Consider the following 22,455-nt stretch of genomic DNA (forward strand, 5'->3'; position numbering starts at 1 on the left):
AATAATACCTTAATTTAGGGCAACACCCCAGCTGGGGTGCTGGGGAAGTCCTCCCAGACTTCCTTCCCGGTTGGATAAAGAGTTGGAGGGCTCTAATGAAAATGCTTATCTTGTTTGCTGGGGACACAAATCGGAGAGAGTTAGGAAAACACTGGGTGACAGAATCAAAATCCCAGAAGCCACCAGCCAATCATGGCAAATTAGAAGAACAGTGAGATGCCATTTTTTCTTTATCTCCCAGGTGAGTAAAGCCACAGAAGATAAAACCCATTATTGGTGAGCAGTGGACAAGCAGACATTCTGCAGATCCTTGGCAGGAATGAAAGTTCATAGATTTTCCAAGACAGCAGCAACATTTGAAAGAAAGAAGTGCTTTGACTTAGCACTCTTGTAGGAATTTGACTTATTATGGGGACACTCACGGAAGTAAAGATAAATATACAAGCATTTTTAAAACCGAGGAAATCATGAAAACTATAAGTTACCAAAATGGCTTTTGATAGGGTCATAATAAAGTAAGTTATGATACACCCTCACGTGGCTGGCTCTTGCCCTGTTATAAGACTGAGTTAGATTTCGGTGTGTGGCATGGGAAGATGCCTGCGATATATGGTACTGAAATGCCAGGTGGACAGAATAGAGGAAGAGGAAGGAGTTTCCAACCACACCAAAGGTTCAGGCTGGATGGATGTGTGTCTGCCCAACTGTCACATGTGGGTCACTGTCCCACCCACGCTCTGTACCCCAGCCCTCGTCTCTCCTCGGGGATCTCTCTCACTTCTTTCTCCTCCATCTAAAAACAGATGCACATTGTTTAGACCATAAAACAATCAATCTGCCTCGGAGAGCTTCATTATTAGGTATCAGTGTAAAGGAATTCCCGCGTAGCACTCGCAGCTGAATTGACCCATCAAGACATCAGAATAGCGAGTCCAGATCACAATGTCTGCAAATAATAGTGTCTGTGAGTATTTAGAACACAACGTGGTGACGATTCCAGTGGAAGAAAGGACAAATTGTTCAAAAAAACTTACCAATGAATGGTACTGGATACCTACCTAAGTATTTAGGGGGGAAAATGACCCTTATCTCATGCCATAAACCAAATTAATTCCCAGTGAATCAAAGAATTGGTTGTAGAAAATATATCTGAAGAAAATTTGTGACTGTTTATACAGTCTGGGGTAAGGAATACTTCTCTAAGTATCATTTCATTGCAAAAACCACCCAGAGGAATATCCGGGGTTGGGACTACATAAAAATCTTAAAACCTGCATGTAAAAAGTTCAAAAAACAGAACTGACCTTAGGAAAATGATCCAGCTCAACATCACCAATCATGGGAGACAATGGCATCACGTGGCCCCTGATTGATCACCTGCGTCGAACCCCGAGAATTCAGTAGACAAATACCAGCCGAGGAGCGACGTGCAGAACTGGTGTGGACCCCTCGAAGATGTCAGCGTCACGGAGGACAGAAAAGCCTGGGCACCGTAGAATGAAGGGGACTAAATGCACAGGACAGTTAAATACAATGCATGACCCTCAATTCGATTCTTGACTGGGAGGAGAGGGGAGCAGTTGTACATAAAAACCATTATTGGTCAAGTGAACATGCTGGACTATGATCGTATGTTAGGTGAGAGTGAGGTGTCCGTGTCCCATTTCCTGAGTATGACCACTGCATTGTGGTGAAGAAGGACAAGGCTTCTAAGAAAGCGCACCCCAAAGTATTTGGAGTGAAGTGTCATGGCGTCTGCCAGGAACGCGTCAGTGTGTCAGGAAAAACGCAGAGAAAGAAAGGAGAAGGCAAATGGCAGTGTTAACAACTGTCCAGCTTCTTTGCCCCGTACGCTCTCCCTCTCTGGGGCTGAACGGCTCACCCCCTCGCTGCTGGGAGGATGGAGTCGCTGCTCAGTCCTCCCTGGGACTTGTGGTGACTGGAGAGAGCAGCCTCACCCAGGTCAGACCCCTCCTGCGGTGGCCCACAACCGGAGGCTGGTCTGGTCAACGGGAGGGTATCAAGTCCTGCCTCCTCCTCTCAATTCAGGGGGCCTCCAGAGGGTTATGTGAGCTCCCCCTGCCCAGATTGGGCCTCTGCTCTGACCCAGGCCCTCAGCCCCCGCTGTCCAGCCCTGCCTCCTCCCCTGGTCGTCTGTGGGTTCCATCTCGAAAACCCAGTGTGAGTCCAGGTGAAGGACGCACACCGGTGGTATGAACCGACCACTTCTCTGTGAGTTTGAAACTTTCTCAAAATAAAAACTTAGGGGAAAAAAGAAGTTAAAGACGAACGGGATAATACGTATCAGAAAAGGTTAGGATCTTTCGTTTATAAAGCATTCTTACCAATCAGTAAGAAAAACACGAACAGCCCAATTTTTAACACACGCAAAGGAAATAAACAGGAGCGTTAGAAAGAAACATTCTGAGACCAACACACTGGTGAAAATATGTTTAACCTCACTAGGAATCAAATACATGTCCTTCTAAAACAAGAAATACCACTTTTCCCTTAACAAATTCGAGAGGATTTAAGGAAATGAATCCAGGGCTGGAGCGGGTTTGGGGAGGAGCTCTGTGCCCAGCCTCCTGGGGAATGTCTGGTGGTGGTTATCAAAGCCACTGAAAATTTCGTGTCCCTGTGCATGCACCCAAGTTCTCCAGACTTCGGCAGTCCCTTTCCTTTAGCATCCAAACAGCAAGGCTGGTTTCGCTGTGCCCCAGGCAGTGGGGAGTGTCCTGGAAGAGCATCACAGAGCGGAACGGATTCGCGGCTGCCCCGGAATGCCACCATCCCAGCAGCGTCCTTCTCCACCTGGCTGGGGTGCCCCCCGTCTCTCCCAGAGCTCAGAAGTTGCCGACAAGCAACTCCCCAAAATGTCCATTACTTTTTAATGCAAAAAGGTTAAGCTCTTGGTCTTACTGCTCTTCTCCCCATCTCCTGAGACCTTCCTTGACTCAACAAAGGACACAAAGACTCACCAAAGTGGTTTTTGACACATTAGCACTTTTCTCCCACACGGCCTCCTGGTGTATCTAGCACAAACAGCTAGGTAGCCTTGAAAAGATCACCCCTCACTCTCCAGCCACACACCCCACCTTTCCATCATGCATCCGTAGCTTAAGGCCTGGACAGGTAAGATATCCTAGATCGGCACCTGGCGTCCTAAGTAAAGATTGAAAATGATGGTTCGGGAAGTAATTTAACATGGAAAAATGCTTACAGGGTGATACAGGAAAAAGCAAGTTACAAAACAGTACATCCAGTAAGATTTTGTATCGTTTAAAATAAATATATGGGTATAGAACAAATGTCAAGAGGGAGGAACAACAAAATGTTCACAGTTGTTGCGTCTGGTGTAGAACGAGTGGTGGATTCCATGTCATTTTTGTACTATCCACATTGTCTGTATTTGTTCTGCAGTGAGGGTTCTAGGGGATCCCCCACTTGCCTCCTCTGCTTCAGAATCTCGCTTCTGGTGAAGCACGCCTCACTCACAGCCCCACCTTGTCCGTTCCAGACTGAGGCCCACGCTGACTCCGGCCTCGGCTTCCTAGGACAGTATTGGTCATCACACCGCCGTCCCCATCCTGAAATACTCTTCCCTTTGTTCATTCTGGGAGCGCACTCACTTCTTCTTCAGGGTAAGTATAAACTCCTGGGTGTGGCACACAAGGCCCCACGTGGTGCCTGCAGCCTCCTGACCTAGCTACCCTTGGCACCCGTCCTCCAGAGCCCCGAGGACACTGTGCTGTCTGGAGGCACGCAGGCGTTGCACTGCTGGCTAGGATGCACTTTATGTCTTCTCTCCCCCCTCTTCCTCCGCCTCAAGCTCCCCTACCCCCTACTAATGGTTTTTAGTTCCAGCCTTATAAGTGCTTTACAGCGGTACCAACACGGAAGCCGTTGCAGAAAACCCCACTTAGAGTGGTCTAAGCACTTGTGCAAGAAGTCTTGACACATCTCAAGAAAGAGTCTAGGGCTTGTATGATAGTTCATGAGCCATCAGGCCCCCAGCCTCTTCCATCTTTAATGAGTGGGCCCCAAATTCATGCTGTGCTTCATAGCCACAATATGGCTGCTGCCTCTCCAGCATCCCATCTCCTTTCCAGGCAGAAGACAGGCAAGAAACGAAGAGTTTTCTTTTAATGAGGTAAATCATCCTCAGGAACTTCTGGATGTGTGGCCGGAATTGTCACACGTGCCCTCCTAACTGCAAGGGAGGCTGGGGGGTGGGGGAGTGCTTTATCTTTCCAGCCTCCGTGGCAGTGAACGTTAAAGAGGCAGAGCTGTGAATGGCTCTGGGGTAGCTAACCTATGGTGCTTACCACACATTTCCTCTCATCCCAGTCATCTTTAATCTTAAGCAATGCTGTGAATTATGTGCATTTCATCAGTAAGAAAACCCGAAGCTCAGAGATAACATTCATGTCTTTCATGACCCAGGTCTGGCACCACCTCCTCCGGGAAGAGTTCCTTGTATGCCCCAGCCCCAGGAGGAGTTAGTTGTATGCCCTTCCCTGTGCATCTCGGGCCTGCATCTGTGTTGACAGATCTCCAGCCGTTCCTGATGATGTGTGAGCCCCACCGAGGAAGCCTGTGTCTGCTGCATCCTCACAGCCTGGCAGCGTCACAGGCTCAGAGCTGTGGCTGGGAGCGTTTGCTGAGTAACCGGGGAGGTGGCGGCCCTGCTCCACTTGGGATGCCTAGACCCTGAGAGTGCTGAAGCATCACTTCAGAGGACAGGGACAAATCAGCAGATCCCCGGGAGACCCACCCCACCAGGAACAAGGGCTGTTAGTGCACGATGCCGCCAGAGCTCAGATCGGATTCCCGGGCTGCGGGCTGCGCAGCCCTGGGGCCCAGTGACTTCCCCGGAGTAGGGGGAAACTGACGCCTGGAGCATTCCTCCAGGGTGCTGCGAAGGGAAATTATGAGCTCCTCCGCAATGTGGTTTCCATTACTGTCGCTTCAGCCATGGCAGGGGCTCCCTGAGTCAGGCAGGAAGCAGAAAATATCAGATTTAGATCCCACATTCCGTGCATTGTATACAATTATCCACTGGAGCCACGGAGGGGCAAGCAGGACCCACAGAGGCAGAAAATGGGATTGCTCTCAGGGATGGGGTGGCTCTGTCATGGGGAGCCAGTCGTGTTCTTGGCAGGCACCAGGAGCCCCAAGTGCCCTAGCGCTTGCACTCAGGAGCCCTGGGGCCAGGGGTGAGTTTCACCTGCCTGCAAGGCATGGGTGACAGGCAAGCTACCAGTTGCGGCAACAAGGGGGAGTCCCGTTCTTCACAACCCCCCACCTGTGCTCTGGGGATATAAGTGCTTCCCTAGATCCTCCTGGGCTGTGTCCATGGGCTCAATGGAGGCTCGGCCCCAGGCGGCTTCAGCAGCTTCCAACCCAGGATCCTGACATCAGGGGCTCCAGGCCCACAGGGCTGAGTGTCCTGTTCACCGGGTAGCGTGAGCCGCCACAGGGCCCGGAACAAAGCCCCAGCTCAGTAGATATTATTGAATGAATGAATGAGTACATGCATGAATGCGTGAAAAGGCCATGAGAGAAAGCAGGGAGCAGCTTTGTGATGGAGTCTGACTAGCGGCAGAAGCCAAGCAGAATCTGTCTTTTTAGTTGCTAAACATTAGAGCAGACATATTAACTAAATGTCACTCTCTGCCTGCCCTGACCCAGCCTACAGGTGGTCACAGCTGGAGAGTTTGTTGAGAAGGACTGGGCAGTGGGGGTGGGGGAGGGAGGCTGGTTCTTTGGAAAATGCAGGGGAGCAGAAGCCTTGCCTCCTCTTCCCAGAGGGCGGGGAGCAGCGTGGGAGAGGGGTGTCATTAGGAAGGAACGGTACCTGGAGAGAGGGGTCTGCACACCGAGAAAGAGGGACAGTGTTAGCAGCTCTGTGAGAGGGAAACTTTGGGGCAACAAAGACTCTCTCCTTGACCAAACTTTAGGCTCCTCTGATCCTTCTTCTCCAATCAGCCTTGACCTTGACCCGACTCTCCCTCTGCAGCCTGCAGGGATGCCCCAGTCTTAGCAAGAATCCCATTAAGTCAGCTGAGAGACAATTGCCCCCCACTATCCCCCCCCCACCCCCAGGGGGAATCTGATCACCTTCCACATCTGATCAAGTTCTCCACCTGCACCTTTGATATCTAAGCCCTGGCCTCCTTCAGCAAGAATCCCGCTAGGTCGTTTGAGCAAGAACCCTCCCTCTGCTGTCTCCTCCAGACCCTTGGGCATCGATCCCCATGTGCCCTTGCTCTACTGAGCTGGGCCTGAGGCCCCTGCTGTGAGAGTCCGGGGTGGATTGCAGGAGTCTCAGGAAGTCTTCGTGGGGTTTTAAAAAGAGAACAATATCTCTTTAGCAGGGGAGAGGAAAGAACCTTTCAGAAGCTTTTGTTGAGAAGGCCCAGTTGGCCTCTTTCAGGAGAGCCATTAGAAGGCCCTGGAGTCGTCAGCTGCTGCTTCTTTGGACAACGCCCCACAAACGGGTCTAATTGATCTTGTTTGCTGGGTTATAGGTTACCTCATTTGACCCTCCTCTGAGCATCCCCAGGGCCATGACCACTGGCTGCCTTGTTTCCCAACACTCTCCCCAAGGCAGGGGAGCCAAGTAATTTACCGTCTGAACCGGGACACTGGGCACTCTCCTAAGAGGGAACCGGGCGCTGTCGCTGCCAGGACAACTGGCGCACACCAGGCCTTGCGGTTACCAGCAAGCCTCTTCCGTTTATCCTTGCGTGCCTCTGGCCGCTGGGTTGGCTCAGGACACTGGTCTGGGCCTGCGGCGGGGGGGCGGGGGGCGGCGGGCAGGCAGGGGGCAGGGGGCGTGGCCTAGCTGGACCCGGGCCTCCGACAGTGGAGCCGGCGCAGGGCAGTCGGTGCGTGGTCAGTGCGCAAAGTCCCAGAAAGGCCGGAAATTCACAGCGGCCGCTGGCTGAGGTCGGTGGCCACCAGGGGGCGGGCGGGGGCCGGGGCCGGAGCCGGAGCCGGAGCCGGGGCGGGCCGAGCGCGCGGGGCGGGGACGCGACGACGCCAGCGCCAGCGGGTCCCGTGACCGTGCGCCCCGCCCGGAGCCGCCGCAGTCATGCAGTCCCCGGCGGTGCTCGTCACCTCCAGGTGAGCCAGACCCCCGTGCCCGGCGCCGCGTTTCGGGCAGCGTAGACTCCGGGTGCGCGCGAACAAGCGGGATGCGCCCCAGTCGGAGGAGCAGGCGGAGGCGTCCGGCCTGGTGGGCCCGCGGCCCGGCCTCGCCACCGCCCTGGCGGGTTGTCTGGGGTCGGCCCGTCTACCGTCCTGCAGGAGAGGTGGGCGCACTGAGTGTCCCCGTTTTACAGATGGGGAAAACTGAGGCCCTTGAAAGGGTAACGAACTCGTCGCGTACCCAGTGGAAGCCGGGATTGGCTGGTCCCGCAGGCGGGCGGAGGGAGGGGGGTCTCCTCTCCCCTTTGCCGACGTGCGTTCATTTCTTCTTAGCCCGAAAATACAGTTTATGCCTCCTTTCAGTGCTCACTGTGTACCAGGCCCGGTGCATGGCACTGGGGACGGGGGTGAATCAGAAAAGGCTCAGCCCTGCAGGGCACACGGAATGAACACAGACCTGCGGGGGCCAGATCTTGGGGCAGGGGGCGGGTAGTAGGTTCAGGTTGCCATGGGAGCACAGTGCAACGGCGGAACCCGGCTTCTAGGAGTGGGCGAATGAGGCCGCGTCCCTCAGGAAGAGTAGGCGGGAGCCAGGTGAAGGGAGAGAAGAGGTGGCAGCCGCTCACGGAGGTCGCGCATGGGCAGGACAAGTTACAGCAGAGGCCTGGGCGGCCGAAGGTGCAGTGTGAGCGCACCCTGACCCACTCCTGGAGGACCCAGGGCACATGGATCCTGGGAAGGATGGGAGGCACATGCTTTGACTCTTTCTAGAGTGACTCACTTAAGGTATTTTCACAGACACCACCCTCATTCCCCCTGCACAGAATCTTGGTCTAAGACGCCGGTTTATTGCATAAATGAACGCATATTTCCCAGCCCAGCTGTTCTTTTGCCAGCTATAACCTGAACTCCCCTGTGACCTCACGTCTAGAAAAATGTGATATTGTAAGGAAACCCTGATGCCACAACCTACGTGCTATCCTCTGCATGACACAGTGAGGTCACAGGCTGTGTCTTCATGGGCACAAGAGGTGTACCTGGTGCTCCCCAAGTCACCCCTCCCTGAGCCTGTTTCCTGCTGTGCAGAAAGGTTTGAGGTTGGCAGGTATGAATAGCGCCAGCGGCAGACACCCCTCTCAGCCACAAGCAGATGGGCTGTGACTTTGGTGCCGGGTGTTTGGGAAGGGGTCGGTGGCTTCCCTCCCTGCCCCAGCCCGGCAGGGCCTGCTCGCAGTCCTGGGTGCTGGTGATGAAGGCCCGGTGGGTGGTGCTCGCCCCTTCCTGCTGGCAGGCACCGGCGAACCCAAGCAGCTGCCCACAGGGGGGGTCCCAGTGCTTGAGACCAGCCACGAGGGCAGGCTGTTCACAGTCGGGCCCCGTTCGGCTTTCCAGCTCAGCCGCCACCGCCTGTCACCGCATGCGTTCCTGCAGCAGCTACTGACCGGGAGCCTGCTCTGTGCCGAGGACCGGTTCAGAGTCTAGGGCACAGCAGTGAACAAAATGAAGGCCATGTCCTGGAGCTTTAGTGGGGACAGCTGGACAGTAGGGAAAGGGATGGTGTGTCAGGGATGGTAAACGGTGTGAAGGAAAATAAAACGGTAGGAGAAAAACAGATAGGAAGAGTGAGTGCTGTTTTGTCCAGGAGTGTCGTTCTGATAGAGTGGCAGTTGAGCAGATTCTGACAAGCTCCCTGAGGGAGAGAGCCGTGAGGATATCTTGAACAAGACCATACGAAGCAGAGAGGACAGCAGAGCCAATGTCCTGGGGCAGGGGCGGGGGTGGATGGTGCTTGGGTGCCAGCAAGGAGGCCAGCATGGCTGGAGTGGAGTGGGCCTGGGGGAGTGTTGGGGGAGGCAGTAAAGAGCTGTGGGTTTGGGAGCAGGGGGACAGTGGGAGGGTGAGGGCGGGGGAAGACTTGCAAAAGCATGCCTGAGGAGATGGCCACAAGTAGGAGCCAACCAGCATGTCCCCAGTGGTGGGGGAGGCTCAGGGGTTTCTCTGATTGCTGCCCTTCTCAGTGAAAAAAGAAACAGGGCTGTCGGGGAAGAACAGGCATTGGGGGTTTCTCGGGGGTTGTTGAGAGAGGCGGTGTTGACTCCGTGTCCTGCTGCTCAGCGGATGGTCCCAGGAGCCCCAGGGTGGCATCAGCATCACCTGGGAGCTGGCTGGAAATGCAGACTCTCAGGCCCCGCCCCGACCTGTGGAACCCACATCTGCATATTGACAGCTTGCTCAGGTGACTCGGGTGCACCTGAGGTTCGAGAAGCTTGGTGGAAGGCATAGCTGGCCAGACCAAGCTCGTGAGCCAAATCGTGCCCACTTCTTGCTTTTGTAAATAAGAGTTTACGTATCATCTATGGCCGCTGTCCTGCCGCATGGCTGAGTTGAGTCGTTGTGGCAGAGAGCGTATGTCCTGCAAAGCCTAAAATGTTTATTATCTGGCCTTTCGTGGCAGAAGTTTACGTGGGGTCCAGGGGCGTGGGAGAGTGAGTGAGTCAGGCTCAGGTGCTCAAGTGCATTGGTCAGCTGGAGGAGTTGTCAACATGAAGATAGTGGGGTACCCCCCACCCAGGGCTTCTGATTCAGTGGCCTGAATTTCCCAGGTGACACCAATGCGGCAGGGACCATACTTGGAGAGCCCGGGTCTAGACCAGGGGAGGGGTGCCAGGCCCCGGCTGCAGCTGGCAGGTTGTGGCCGTGAATTTCAGGCTGGCCCGGGGGCATGTCCGAGCGTTTGTCCCCATCCCAGGCAGCTGCTGGGCGCCGGTACAAAGGAGGCAGAGAACTGGAGGATTTGGGAGGGGGCGGGAGATCTGGGCCTGAAGCAGTGATTGCAGCAGTGGCACCCCAGGGCCTCCCAGCTGACGAGGCGTGACAGGAGGGACAGCGGAAGGCATTGGGATGGTGGACTGCAGGTCTCAGGTGGTCAGTGCGGGGTACTAAGGGAGAGGTGAGCCCAGCCATAGGAGGTGCCTGCCAGCGGGGAGGCCAGGGGCTCCTTCACACCTGCTTTTCGCGGCCAAGAGACCCCCTCCTCTGCACTTCTGCCCTCCTGTGCTGCATTGCCAGAATGATCCCAATCCCTACCTCCCTGCACCCTGGAAGAGGCAGCGCGGGCTCTGGGGCAACGGCCTGGGTGTGAACCCTCCGGCTCCAGCTCTGACCTGCGGAGACCCAGGCAGGTGACTCCCTTGTGCCTCTGTCCCTCTCTTTAAATGGGTCTCAGCCGTTGTGTCCCTCGTAGGACCGCGAGAGCCCGAGTGACTCAGGTGAGGTGCCGAGAGCCTGCAGCAGTGCCGGCCGCTGCCAGGCTGACCTTTAGTGGGCTCCGCGCTCCCGCGCTCGGCACAGAACACGCGCGCACTGTGCGCCAAGCCGGGAGCGGCACCAGCTCGCTCAGCATGAGGCCAAGCATGCTCATTCGGTTACTGGCCCAAGGAAGGGAGGGCTGATAGGTTAGTTGCGTCTTTCCATCTCACAGAAGTACATTCGGTGTCGCCTGGGCTTCCCTCAGTCATCGGTCCTTCTGACGGTGTGCCCTGCGTCCCATGAGGATGTCTGCGCGTGCGGAGGTCCGTAGGGCCAGTGCATGTGTGCACACTTGTCATGCAGGTGTATGGCTCTTGTCCCTGGTGGGTGACAGACGGCATCACCATGCGGACCATGTCGCATGCCTGGTATGGAGGTGGGAGAAATCCACGTGGAAGGAGTCCTGGTGGACGGCATGTCTTTGAGGGATTGGGACATGCGTCCAGAGAGGTTTCCAGGCCCTGCCCTGGTTCAGTTTTAGCCCAGAAGTGCCCTTCTCCTCAGAGCACCCCTTTGCCTGTGTTCTGGAAGTCCTGCCCAGCCTGTACCAGGTCTCGACCTTGGTGATGCGGGGTCCTGTGCTAGGTCTGTGTGACGTGTACTTGTACGCACGGGTCTGCATGGCCTCCTTACAGAGGATGAGGATGCAGTTACAATTTTTTTATCACTTCAGAAAATACGTTTCATGACTTGTTTGCCCCCCATGCAATTCAGTATATTTGTGTAGCGTTGACAGATTTCCAAGAGCTGTGCTGTTTTGCTGAGCACCCTCTCAAAGCGTCATGCAGCAGCCTTGTCAGTGCCTTGTGGGGCCCTGAGGCTAATGAGGACCCTGCATCCAGGGCCCTTCCCATCCTACCCGCCCTGGGCAGGTTCCGTTGTAGCTCTGCTGCCCTCCGGTTCACTGAAGAGCTGAGTCTCTATCCAGGTTCCTGGCAACGTGTCACAGACTGCTTGTGCGCAAAGAGCCAGGCACTTTCCTTGGTGGGAATAGAGCTCCCAGATGCCATCCCTCTGAATCCTGCGGGGGCTCGAGTGTGGAACACACCTCTTTGTTAGGGATCTTCCACGAGCCCCGTCTCTTCTGTGCCCACTTGTTTTCCTGCTGGGGACGGCCCTTTGGGAGCAGCCCAGGGGCTGCTGTGTGGTGGGGCAGGTGGCCTGAAGCAGTGACCTCTGAGGACAGCCCGCAGAGTAGCCCCCCACCCAGACCTGCAGGGCCCCCCTGCCCCCCACTGAGGTCCTGTCTGCGTGTCGCTCGAAAAGCCTGCTGACTGGAACCTGAGCTTCCTTTGCCTTCTCTCCCTTTGGCAGGCGAGTTCAGAATGTCCACACGGGCCTCGACCTGACCGTGCCCCAGCACCAGGAGGTGCGGGGCAAGATGATGTCAGGCCACGTGGAGTACCAGATCCTGGTGGTTACCCGGCTGGCTGCATTCAAGTCGGCTAAGCACAGGCCCGAGGATGTCGTCCAGTTCTTGGTGAGCTGGGGGCTCTGTCAGGATGCTCCTGAGGGGGCCCAGGGACCAGAGGGCCAGGCGCACAGACACACCCGCCACTGGGGTATGAGCAGCACCAGGGAGCGGGCGCTTCTCTAGCCAGCACTCACTCAGGGCCTGAGAGTGCCAGAAGGTGTCGGAAGGGCACAAGGGTATCCCAGGCAGAGGGCACAGCCGAAGTGGAGGCTAGCCACGGGGTTGTGTGTGGGGAGCTGCGTGCAGTGGAGTATTACCCTGGAGGAGGCGGGAGACGAGGGGCAGAGTCCAGGTCGTGGGGGGCTTGTAGGGAGCCTGACTGTCTTGTAGCCAAGGAGGCATTTGAAGTAGGGGAGTGACTCACTGGCCTCTATGGTGGGGAGCGGAGTTGGACTGGAAAGAACCGGGCAAGGGCAGGGGGCCCCGTGACGAGGCCAGTGATGCCCCAGGGGAGGGCTGGAGGCAGGCCAGCAGTGCTTGGTGTGAGGGGGAGGCAGAGAGTTGTAAAATATCTCCAGGGTAACGTGCATATCGTCTGCTGACCGACTGTCTGCACCAGAAGTAAGGAGCGGAGGGGCAGGTCTCAGGGGACGTGTGGAGCGTGAAGTGTCTGCCTGATGGACACAGGAGGATGAATCCATGAGGCCGGAGCGAGGGACCGGTCAGGCCTAGGAGGCAGGTGTGGCAGGCGTCAGCTTGGAGGTGACGTTAAAAGTCTGGGAGTGAATGAGGTTGCCCAGAGAATGGACATGGAGGGCGGAGGGAAGGGCTTAGGAGGGAACCCCAGAGACCCAGCAGCCCAGGGACAGTCACGGAGAGGGAGGAGCCTCTGAGACCAAGGGAAGAGAAGGGGGCATCGTGGAGTCACCGGAGCTAAGGGAAGAGAGAGCTTCAAAATAAAGGTGAAAGGAGCAAGAGTCCTGTGGTATAGACGGAATCAGTAGCTACAGGTTTGCACATGGTTCATTCTGAATCTCCTGGCAGCCCAGGCAGAAAGGGAAACAGTGCGTGACCTCGCTCCGGTACCCCAGTAGCAGAGACGTCTCCTTCTCAGAGATAAAAATGCAGGCACGGGTCTTTCCTCGAGGGCGAGTTGACACGTGTGAAGCGTCCAAAAGCATGCTGTCTTTCCCGTGCTACGTCAGCTTTTGGTGAGAATCAAGGTCTGATGTTAGGTGATGGTTCTGGTCCTGCTCGGCTGTGAGTGGTGGTGGGGTTCGCAGCTCCTGATAATCTGGCCCGACCCCCAGTGGAGCCCAACACACCCAACACGTTGGGGACGGGCGCAGAAGAGCATATCTGAGGTCACGGCTCCAGGCATAACGGGGAGCCCTGAGGAGCGTCCAGGCGAGCCCGCTCGTCCCGTGCCAGGGCCCAGCCTCACGTGCGAGGCTGTGTGTGAAGACAACTTGACCCCTCCTCGCATCGCACCAGTGCCGCTTTCTCCTGACCAGTGGCGCCCACACCCTCTGAGGGGTGCGCCTGTGTGCCTAGGTGGCCATTCCTGCAGGTGCCTCTCAGACATCGTGAGCCACCTGTAAGGGCAGAGGCGAACGCATTTACCCCCCCCTTGAAATCTGGGGATGCAACCAAAAGCCTGGAAATACCTGAAGTACCACAATTTAACTTTAAAAAAAGAAAAAAAAAAAGCATTTTGCATTCTGTTCCTGGAAAGGATACACATTTTAATATAAAAATGAATTTAATTGCTCATCAGAAAGTAAAACCAGCCCCCAGAGAGGGGCACCGTGTCCGCCGGCCTTGTGGCAGGCTCCCGTGTGTGCTGCCGGCACAGGCACACACCCTTTCATCAGAGACGGGAGCGGTGCTGTCTGCCCTGCGTGGACGCGCCAGACTCACGAGCTCCCGTGCTCTGCACTCCCTGCCTCTCTGTGAGCCTCCTCGTACTGCCGTTGAGGTAGCTACTTGAAAAACCCTGGCTTTGGAACACTGATGAATGTGGGTCCTGGATGGGGTGACACCCCTGACTTAAAACTTCCTGGCCCCTGGCACAGTCAGTGCTCTTGGAGACACAAAGCTTCCAGGACCCCCCAGTCCCAGCAAGTCCGCCGGCTGGGCCGGAGTGGAGCTGTCTGGCCCCGCGTGGCCAGCAGAGGGCGCTCAACCCTCAGGGTCAATGCTTCCTGGATGGGGCCCAGTCCCTGCCTGGCTGGGTCACAAGGACCACAGAGGGTGGGGTTGGAGCCTGCACCACTTGTGTGAAGGGATCGCCTTACCTTTCCTTGGGGGCTGTTCTCAGGAAGGCTTCAGAGCCCGGCTCTTGTGTGGACAACTGCTGGCTGCAGTCCCCTGTCCCAGGTGACTCCCCAGTGTGTGTGGGGACAGGGGTGCTGGGGATCTAAATTCCACCCCCGCCACCTGCCGGCATCTGAAACCCTCACAGGCTGGGGGTTCTTGGGAGAGTTGCAGTTGGCCAGGGCTGTGTGCCCTGACACCGCTGTGCCCCGGGGTTCCCAGGTCTTGTCCGTCGGCCACAGCAGCATTTCCAGCATTGGCCTGGGAGTAGGAGAGGGACTGTGCGTGTCTGCGTGCTCCGTGCTCCCTCAGCAGAGTCGGGGAGACAGGTCTTGCATGCAGGGAGAGCACAGAGTCCAAGACAAGAGAGGACACTGGGCGGCTGGTGGGCTGTGTGGCTCAGCGCAGGGGACTCTCTGAGAGCCCGCCTTGTGTCACATGGTCTGCAACGACGCCTCCAGCCGCCATGCTTCAGCTGCTCACGCCACGTGAGGCCTGGGCCGTGTGGGGCTGCCCGTGCTGGGGCCTCAGACAGAGCGAACTCAGCTGGAGACAGCGTGCTGTCTCGGGGTGACTCAGATGGCCTGGGACCCCCTTCCGGCCTGCTTCCCCGAGGTCCCAGGGTGCGGGGAGTCGAGAAACAACCTTGCCATAGCTGGTTCTTCTCCACGTGAGCACAGTAAGGACCGTCCCCACTAGAGGGCTGCTGCTGCACACGGAGGAGTGACCCAGAGATCGTGCTGACAGGAGGTGACTCATGTTGTTGTAGGAAGATGACCTAACAGCCGGCCAGACCATGAGGTCACCCCACTAATATGCTACAGGCCCGGAATGGAGGCCGGCAGCCTCCAGGATCACCTGTGGGCCGCATGTCTCTACCTGGAGCTGTGGCAGTGCATGGAATCCTGTGACTGTATCTCCCCTTGGGCTGCTAAGACTTTCGTAATTCAGCCTAGCACGGGTTAGGGGGTGTTGGGAAGGGAGCCTAAGGCAGGGGGATGGGTGGAGGGTCAGAGGGAGCGAGGCACACCCACGACCCCTGTCTGTCCTGTGGCAGCTGTCCTGGGGAGGGGCTCTCCAAATAGCCTGGCCTCCGGGCTCTCTGGGCGGGGTGAGGGGGCCAGTACTCAGGAAGCCACATGTTCCTCTCCCTCCAGGTCTCCAAAAAGTACAGCGAGATTGAGGAGCTCTACCAGAAGCTGAGCAGCCGTTACCCCACGGCCACCCTTCCCCCGCTCCCCAAGAAGGTCCTGTTCGTTGGGGAGTCCGACATCCGGGAAAGAAGAGCCGTGTTCAATGAGATTCTGCGCTGTGTCTCCAAGGACGCCGAGTTGGCCGGAAGCCCAGAGCTGCTAGAATTCTTAGGTACCTGAGGCTCTGTCCCAAACCTCTGAGGTCTCCCTTGGCCCAGAGCTAGGCCTCACTCCCCTGGCTGGGCCGGAGCGGGCCCACAGCTGCTAGCAGGAGGAGGCTGACTGCCTGGGTGATGGACAGGGCTCACGCGGGGCCTTCTCTGTAGTCTGACCCCACCCATGCCCCTCCTGGCCATCCCCAGAGCCCCTCAACCCATACACACACACACCCCACTTTGCCTCCTGCCAGCCAGGCCTGCGGACCTGAGCCCTGGGGACACCTCCCTTGGCTTGCACCCACCGGCGATGGTGGTGGGTACGGCGGCAGGTGCAGGCTCAGCCCACACTGGTCCGGTACCGGGACCTCAAACCCTTGCAGGCTGTGTCCGCAGCCACCTCCCCCCCTTTCCGGTTTCCTCAGCTGTCAGACAGGAGGATGCCTGGCTGCCAGGTGGCGTGAGAACTCTCTCTCTCTGTGTACGACAGAGCCTGCTCTCTAGAAGGATGGCTGACATGTACCCCCTCACTCAGCACACCCCGGTGTGCAGGCCTGCACGGATTCCCAAGGCCCACGAAGCGCTTGTGCCCCGGGCGGGGAGGGGTCCCCTCGGGAGGGGCTGGGCTCTCCCCCCTGACTTTCTCCCCTCTTTGGACTATTCTGTTTCACTTTTCTTCCCAATGACTGTGGTCTCTAAGCTTCGCAAGACAGACGGGAGTTTTTCAGACAGTAGCAACCAAGCCAAAACAATTTTTTTAAGGGGTGAAGAATAAAAAAGCCAAAGCTAGTGAACGCACTGAGGCTGGGGCTGGTGTGGCTGCAGAGCCCCGGCCTCCTCTCTCCTTTTCCAGCCCCCCACATGCACCTGTGGGCCCCGAGTTTGCTACAAGATCACAACCTGCTTGCCCCCAGTGGGCTGTGTTGCCTGTGGTATGGGCGCCCCAGCTGATCCATAACTGGAAGAAACCAGATCTCCTGGCCCCTTTGTTACAGAGAAGCGGGATACGGTGGTCTGACTCTCCCAGCCTTTCTGCGCCTCCGTGTCCTTACCTATTAAGTGGAGGCATGAACAGGATCTCTCGTGTGGATTTTTACAGTAGTTCAGTGAGTCCATACCTGTAAAATGCTTTTTACATGATGCCTGTTAGATGAAACTGAAAGTTCATGAAATTTTGAGTGGTATTTTCACATTCGTTCTAATAAAATAGCATAAGGTAAGGCAGCATATCATTACTGCTTGGGTTCACGTGATGCAGTAACACTTATTACCTCGGTGTGCGTGTTAACATCCTGTATGCCAGGCATCCTGTAGCTTCTCTATCTAAGGGTGGTATTTTTTTTTTTTTAAAGGAACTGCTTTCAAAGGTCTGCTACTCTAACTAACTGGGTAGAGATGAAGAAGTCTGAACCCATGCTTCTCAGTCCGTCCGTGGGAAAGGACTGGATTTGTATTCCCAATCTGTCACAGATAGTTCACAAATACAGAATCACATGTCTGGGTGTCGTGACAATGCCAAGCTGCTATGGAAGATTCCAGATGCTTGCTCTCCCTTTCTGTGCTTACCACATCATGGATATCCACCTGTGGACCATGCTTTGAGAAGCGCTCATATAAGCCAGTTTGTAATGGAGCCATTACATTTTGTTCTGGAATCTTCCATGAGCTCACTGTGCACCCATTGGGTTCAGAGTCTAAGTGCCCAGACCCTTGGAGCAGGTCTTCATTCGTGGTTGGATTGTCAGAGCTCCCTGATATGCCCCACAAAGGTACACTGGCTGGCTTTTTCTGCCCTTAGCCCGCAGACGTAGACGTACTGTTGCTGTGCTGTCAGCATGTTCCAAGGCTCCCACCTATAACCACTCCACCAATCTAGGCTTTGCCGCAGGCTTCAGGCTTGGAGCCCTGGCTGCCCCCGTCTGAGGACACTGCAGGAAGCCCCCAGCTCAGGTCCTGGCACAGGAGCTTGGGTGTGGGGCGACACCACCTCGTCCCCTGGCAGTGGGTGTCAGGTGCCCTCCTCCTTCTCCTTCCACAGGCACCAGGTCCCCAGGGGCTGCGGACCTCACCAGCAGAGATGTCTCTGTCCTGGATACACCCAACCAGGCCCGGGATGACGGGGAGGCTTTCGACTTCTTCAAGCAGCAGGACCGAGCAGAGCTTGAGGCTCTGCCCATCCCAGGCCGGGAGGGCGAGGATGCAGGAAAATCCTCCGAGGAGGAAGAGGAGGAGGCACTGGACCCTCTGGGCATCATGCGGTAGGTCTCCACGTCCTGGATGGGGCCTCCTTCTGGCTTGCTCCGGGCTCTCTGGTGAGGGCTCCTCTCTGCCTCTGTCCTGAGAGCCTGAGAAAACCTGTCTTCCTGGATCATCACTCCACGTGGCCTGGTGTGCTTGGGCTGGACTCAGATGTTACCTTCTCCCTGGCCACGGGGCAGGCCCTGGGTCCCCAGCTCTGTACTGAGTCCCAGCAGGGCTGCCCCCAGCTCATCACTGACAGCCTGGGGCTTGTGGCACGTGATTGGAGCCCCCTGGGCCCTGTGTCAGTGTTCTTACAGCACGGGTGTTTACCTGGGCCCTGCCTCCCCGCAGGCCAGTTGTAAGGCCCGTGAATACAGGGGTAGAGGGGACCAATAACCTGTAAGGTGCCAGCTATGTGTGGTGAAGAAGGTAGAGTGAGCCCCGGGGCCCCCGGCCAGTCAGCTGAGTTCCCTTTACTTGTGCGTACACACACACAGGTGCGCGCACAGCTACACTGGGGAAGAGGTAAGCCGGGTGCGGTCTCAGTGGTCCCTCTGTGTCCTGATGCTGTCATCTGCTGCCTTCTTTCCTGAGCCCCTGTCTTTGCCTACTCAGTGCACTCCTCCCGAGCCCCCACTGCATGACCACCCTGTGCTGGGGGCAGGGGGTATGGGCAGGATGAGACCAGAGAGACATCTGCGGACCTCCCAGACAGACAGACTCACCACCTCTTGGCCCAAACGTGCACGAAACAAGGTGGGAGCTAATGCTTCTGAGCACCTCGTACACGCTGAGCGGGTGCTCCGCCTTTCGTACACTGTGTCTCATTGACACCTGCCTGCAAGGAGATGCTGTCTGTCGTCCCATTTTACAGGTTAGAGAAACTGAAGCCTGCAGAGGCCGAGTGCCCTGCCCAAGGTCAGACAGCTGGTAAATAATGGTACTAGGATTCCAGTCTAGTTCAGGGTCCTGGACACTGCTTGGCCTTGATCCTGGCTCTGCCATTTACCAGCAGCATGTCCCTGGCAATGTACCCCTTGTCTTCAGTTTTCTGCGGTCAGTAGGGTAATGGTAGCACCTCTCTGTAGGGCTCTTGTGGAGACCGAGTTAACATGAATGCTAACACTCACTCTTCTCATGGCTGCAGCACCCCCTCCACCAACTCAGACCGTAGACCCAGGGTGACAGCCCCTCTGCCCTGATGAGAGATCGAAGTTCAGTCAACAGACGAGGGAAGCCTGTCTCGCAGGTCCTATTCCAGAAATGAGGGAGGGGCAAGTTCAGCATAAAGGACATGAACATCACAGTCCAGAAGGCTCTGCCCGCTGTCCACCAGCCTGCCTTTCCCGGGGGGGTCGGGGGGATGTGAGGCTGGGGACACACAGGAGGAGATGTGGCTGCAGGACTGCCCTGTGACCAGCCTGGAAGGGACAAGAATTCACACTCAGGGAAGATCCAGCACTGCAGGACACACAGGACCAGAGCCGGAAGTCGTGCAGCACCTTGATGCCCGGGAGTCGGGTCCCCCGGCCCTCCACAGTCCCCCTGACCTGGACGGGGTCAGCACCCCTGGGGGAGAGGCAGCGAGGTTCTGTGGGGAGAAGTCTATAATAGCCGCTTATTGGCTTTATACGACCTGCAGGCCCTTCTTGGGCTTTATTTTGGTCAAAATGAGGCTTTGTTTGAACTCAGGCTCTCTGTTGTTCTGAGTAACCATCCGTAAAGCCAGACGGAGAAGGACTTCAGTGGTTTGCGCCAGCCTTTGGCTGAGGGTCACGCTTAGCAAAGCGGCTCCTTTTTTGGGTAGGAAAATGCTCTTTGGGGTTGGCAAGGGTTGCCTTGAATTTCCTACTTATTCCAGTAGCAGATTGTCGAGGGATGTGTCAGCCGTCTGGGACCACCTGCCCCCCAGCACCGTCGCCAGCTCCGGGGGCCTCATTCCCGAATCCTGGGAAAGCGTAGCACCTGAAAGGGATCCCAGAGGCTTAAGACCTTCTAGTTTCTCCTGTAGTGACTGGTGTGACAGCAGTCACTGCTGTGGCTCTCATCAGGGAGGATAGCACCTAAGGCTTTTTGAGAACTTACTGAACACCAGGAACTGATTCCCATTCCTGGGAAGAGACATTTCTCTTCTACTTCTGCTGTTTTGTTTTGTTTTTTTTAAGAGGTCATGACACACCACATTGCTCTCAGGACCTGTGTGGGTTTGATGTGGGAAATGGTGCTCTGGGAAGCCAGCACTGGCATCAGGCTCATTTGTGTGTGTGTGTGTGTGTGTGTGTGTGTGTGTGTGTGTGTGTGTGGAAGCTGAAGTCTGGAGACAGGTATAGCTCCTCCAAATTCATGCAGCCACAGATGGCAGGTCACGACTCGGTGGTGTCCCCTTGCACTGTCCCTTGATTCCAGTCATTCTGCAACGTGGGAGGTGGGCAGGGCCCTAGGATTATCCCCCTTTCACAGATGGGAAAGTCGAGGACAGTTGAGCAGGGACTTGGCTGAGCCTTGCATGTGACAGTGCCGCCGCCCCCCCCCCCCCCCCGTGGCCTCTCCTGGGCTCCCAGGTGAGCCTGTTGACTATTGAACAGGTTGCCCACCCTGCCTGTTAGTGGGGAGTGGGGAGCATTCTGGTTTTTGCAGGAGACTTGGGCATTGCACGCATATTCCCCCCCAACTCCCGGGCCTTCGGTTGCACCCCGCTCTCCCAGATGTGCGCCACCCCCCACCCGCAAGCCCCATCCGGGCCTGGCTTTCTGGAGCAGCGGCGTTTCCAGGTCCTTCCTGCTGTGGACCCTGCGGGGCGCTGTTGCTCCGCGGCAGGGCTGCTGGAAGGGGGGTCGTCAGCACAAAGCCGGCTGCAGGGACTGGCCTGGCTTTTCTTTGTCTCTTAAACCTGGTTTTGATTAGGGGAAAAGGCAGTCGCTGCACCAGTGCGGAGTGCTTCAGACAGACAGCCTTCGGCCGGCTCGGGCTGGCTCTGCTGCGCCCCTGTTCGCAGGGTTTTGAGCTTCCCTGTCCCGGCGTGGCCGTGGAGCAGCACGCATAGCACGCATGCCTCTTACCCTGTGCTGCTCTCGCTGCGTCCACACACAGCCCTTCCCCTGTCCCGCAGAGTCGTCAGGTTTTACTCTCTGTTTTACTGACTTCACACGCCTGCGAAAGAGGAAATTCTACTATCATAGTCCCACCTTCTGCTGGAAATACCCTGTTAGGGACATCTTGAATTGTAACTTGGATAACCCACGACTGGTACAGAAAAATGGAAAACACAGTGAAAAGGCCTTTTGCCATGAAGGCTTATGGTTCTGGATGTACATTTCTCATACCCCAAAATGGGATTGGGTTGTGCGCACCCTTCCATGATTTGCTTATTTTCAGCTTATATACGGGGTTTTTCCAGATCAGTAAGTGGAGTTCTACGTTCTTAACTCTCTGGTAGTCCATCGGGTCCATGTGCTGTAAGTGGCATTGCCAGGTGCCTGCCTGGGGGCATTGTGATGTTTTCTGTAGGTTTTTGCTCTTACAGGCAGTGAGGAACTTTATTCTGTCTGGAGCTTTTCCTCCCAGATCACTGCCCTAGAGCCAGGTCCTGGAAGCTTCTGCCCTGGGGCCTCGGTTGTGCCACTCCGGTGAAGCATTCTTTAGGGAATTAATCCCTCTCTTTTGAGAAGGCCTCTTTGCCCTTGCAAACCCTGCTCCCCCCGGGAGGCCACTGCCTTCCACCTCTTCCCGCGGTGCCCAGGGAGCACCTCCTCCAGCCCCAGCTCCCGGGGACCCCTGGCACCCCGAGGGACAGGCTGGTTCCTGCATGGACATGCCTTCCCTCAAGGTCGGGTTTCCCGGCTCTCTGCTCACAGGAGGGGGGTCAGCGCCCAGTGTCCTGTGCATGGCCTCCAGCAGGGAAGCTGGACTTTTTTGGAGTGTGAATCATGTATTTTGTCACAATTGTTTATACAAATATTGCTTTATCTTCACAAGAGACTCATACGTGTTTTAGTATCACACTGTCTTAACTCCCTACATTTGGATGAAACCACTGCTCTGGGATGACCCTGTGGTTTTGGAACCCTCCCAGCACAGCACGCTGGCAGGTACCCCCAGACTTGCTCCCATTGGAGATTTACTTATTTCTGCCCCAGCTTTATTGGGAATTAATCGGCACGTAACATCATGTGAGTTTAAGGTGTACAATGTGATATTTAATACGTGTATATATTGCAAAGTAGTGACCACAGTAAGGTTATTGCCACCTCCATCACCTCCCAAAACCACCGTTTCTGAGATTTGGAAGCAAGATGTCCCCCAGGTGGGCCATGGCGGGGTGTGCAGGGAGAGGCGCAGCGGCGACTTCTCAGCCGCCTCACTCGCGGGCTTGGGGTGCATTCGTGTTCTGGCCCCCGCCTAGGGTAGCAGGTCCCGCTGAGAATCCTGCGGCACCCTGGAGCTCGTGAGAAGAGCCCCGGAAACCAAAGTTGACGAAAGCCTTGGATGTGGCAGGAGGGAAATGAGGCAGGAGCAGCAGGTCCGCTGGCCACAGGGCTTCTGGGAGGGTGGGCTCGGGGGTCCTGGGGGGGCCCTCTGGCTCTTGGGCTTCCCTCCCCTCCCACCTGCCACCTGCCAGGGGGCGATTCTCCCGGTCACAGTGGGGCTGTGTCATGTACCGCTATGGACAGCA

General features: G+C 56.4%; 1 protein-coding gene across 4 annotated transcripts in view; it reads left to right on the top strand.

Annotated features, from left to right (window-relative positions):
* The first annotated feature begins 7,032 nt into the window (after window positions 1-7,032).
* Window positions 7,033-22,455, top strand: part of HS1BP3 (HCLS1 binding protein 3) — a 29,297-nt gene continuing 13,874 nt past the window's right edge. The window contains exons 1-4 of one of the 4 annotated variants that reach the window (XM_057309076.1): window positions 7,033-7,131; window positions 11,779-11,944; window positions 15,352-15,559; window positions 17,581-17,800. In XM_057309076.1, coding sequence (XP_057165059.1) covers window positions 7,100-7,131; window positions 11,779-11,944; window positions 15,352-15,559; window positions 17,581-17,800 — 626 coding nt within the window. In that variant the 5' untranslated portion in view covers window positions 7,033-7,099. Of the gene's footprint in view, window positions 7,320-11,778; window positions 11,945-15,351; window positions 15,560-17,580; window positions 17,801-22,455 lie in introns of all 4 variants that reach the window. The other 3 variants (XM_026519516.4, XM_057309077.1, XM_057309078.1) reach the window with 3 other exon arrangements.

The sequence above is a fragment of the Ursus arctos genome, unplaced genomic scaffold (assembly GCF_023065955.2).
Source record: "Ursus arctos isolate Adak ecotype North America unplaced genomic scaffold, UrsArc2.0 scaffold_8, whole genome shotgun sequence".
In the NCBI taxonomy this organism is placed as follows: Eukaryota; Metazoa; Chordata; class Mammalia; order Carnivora; family Ursidae; genus Ursus; species Ursus arctos.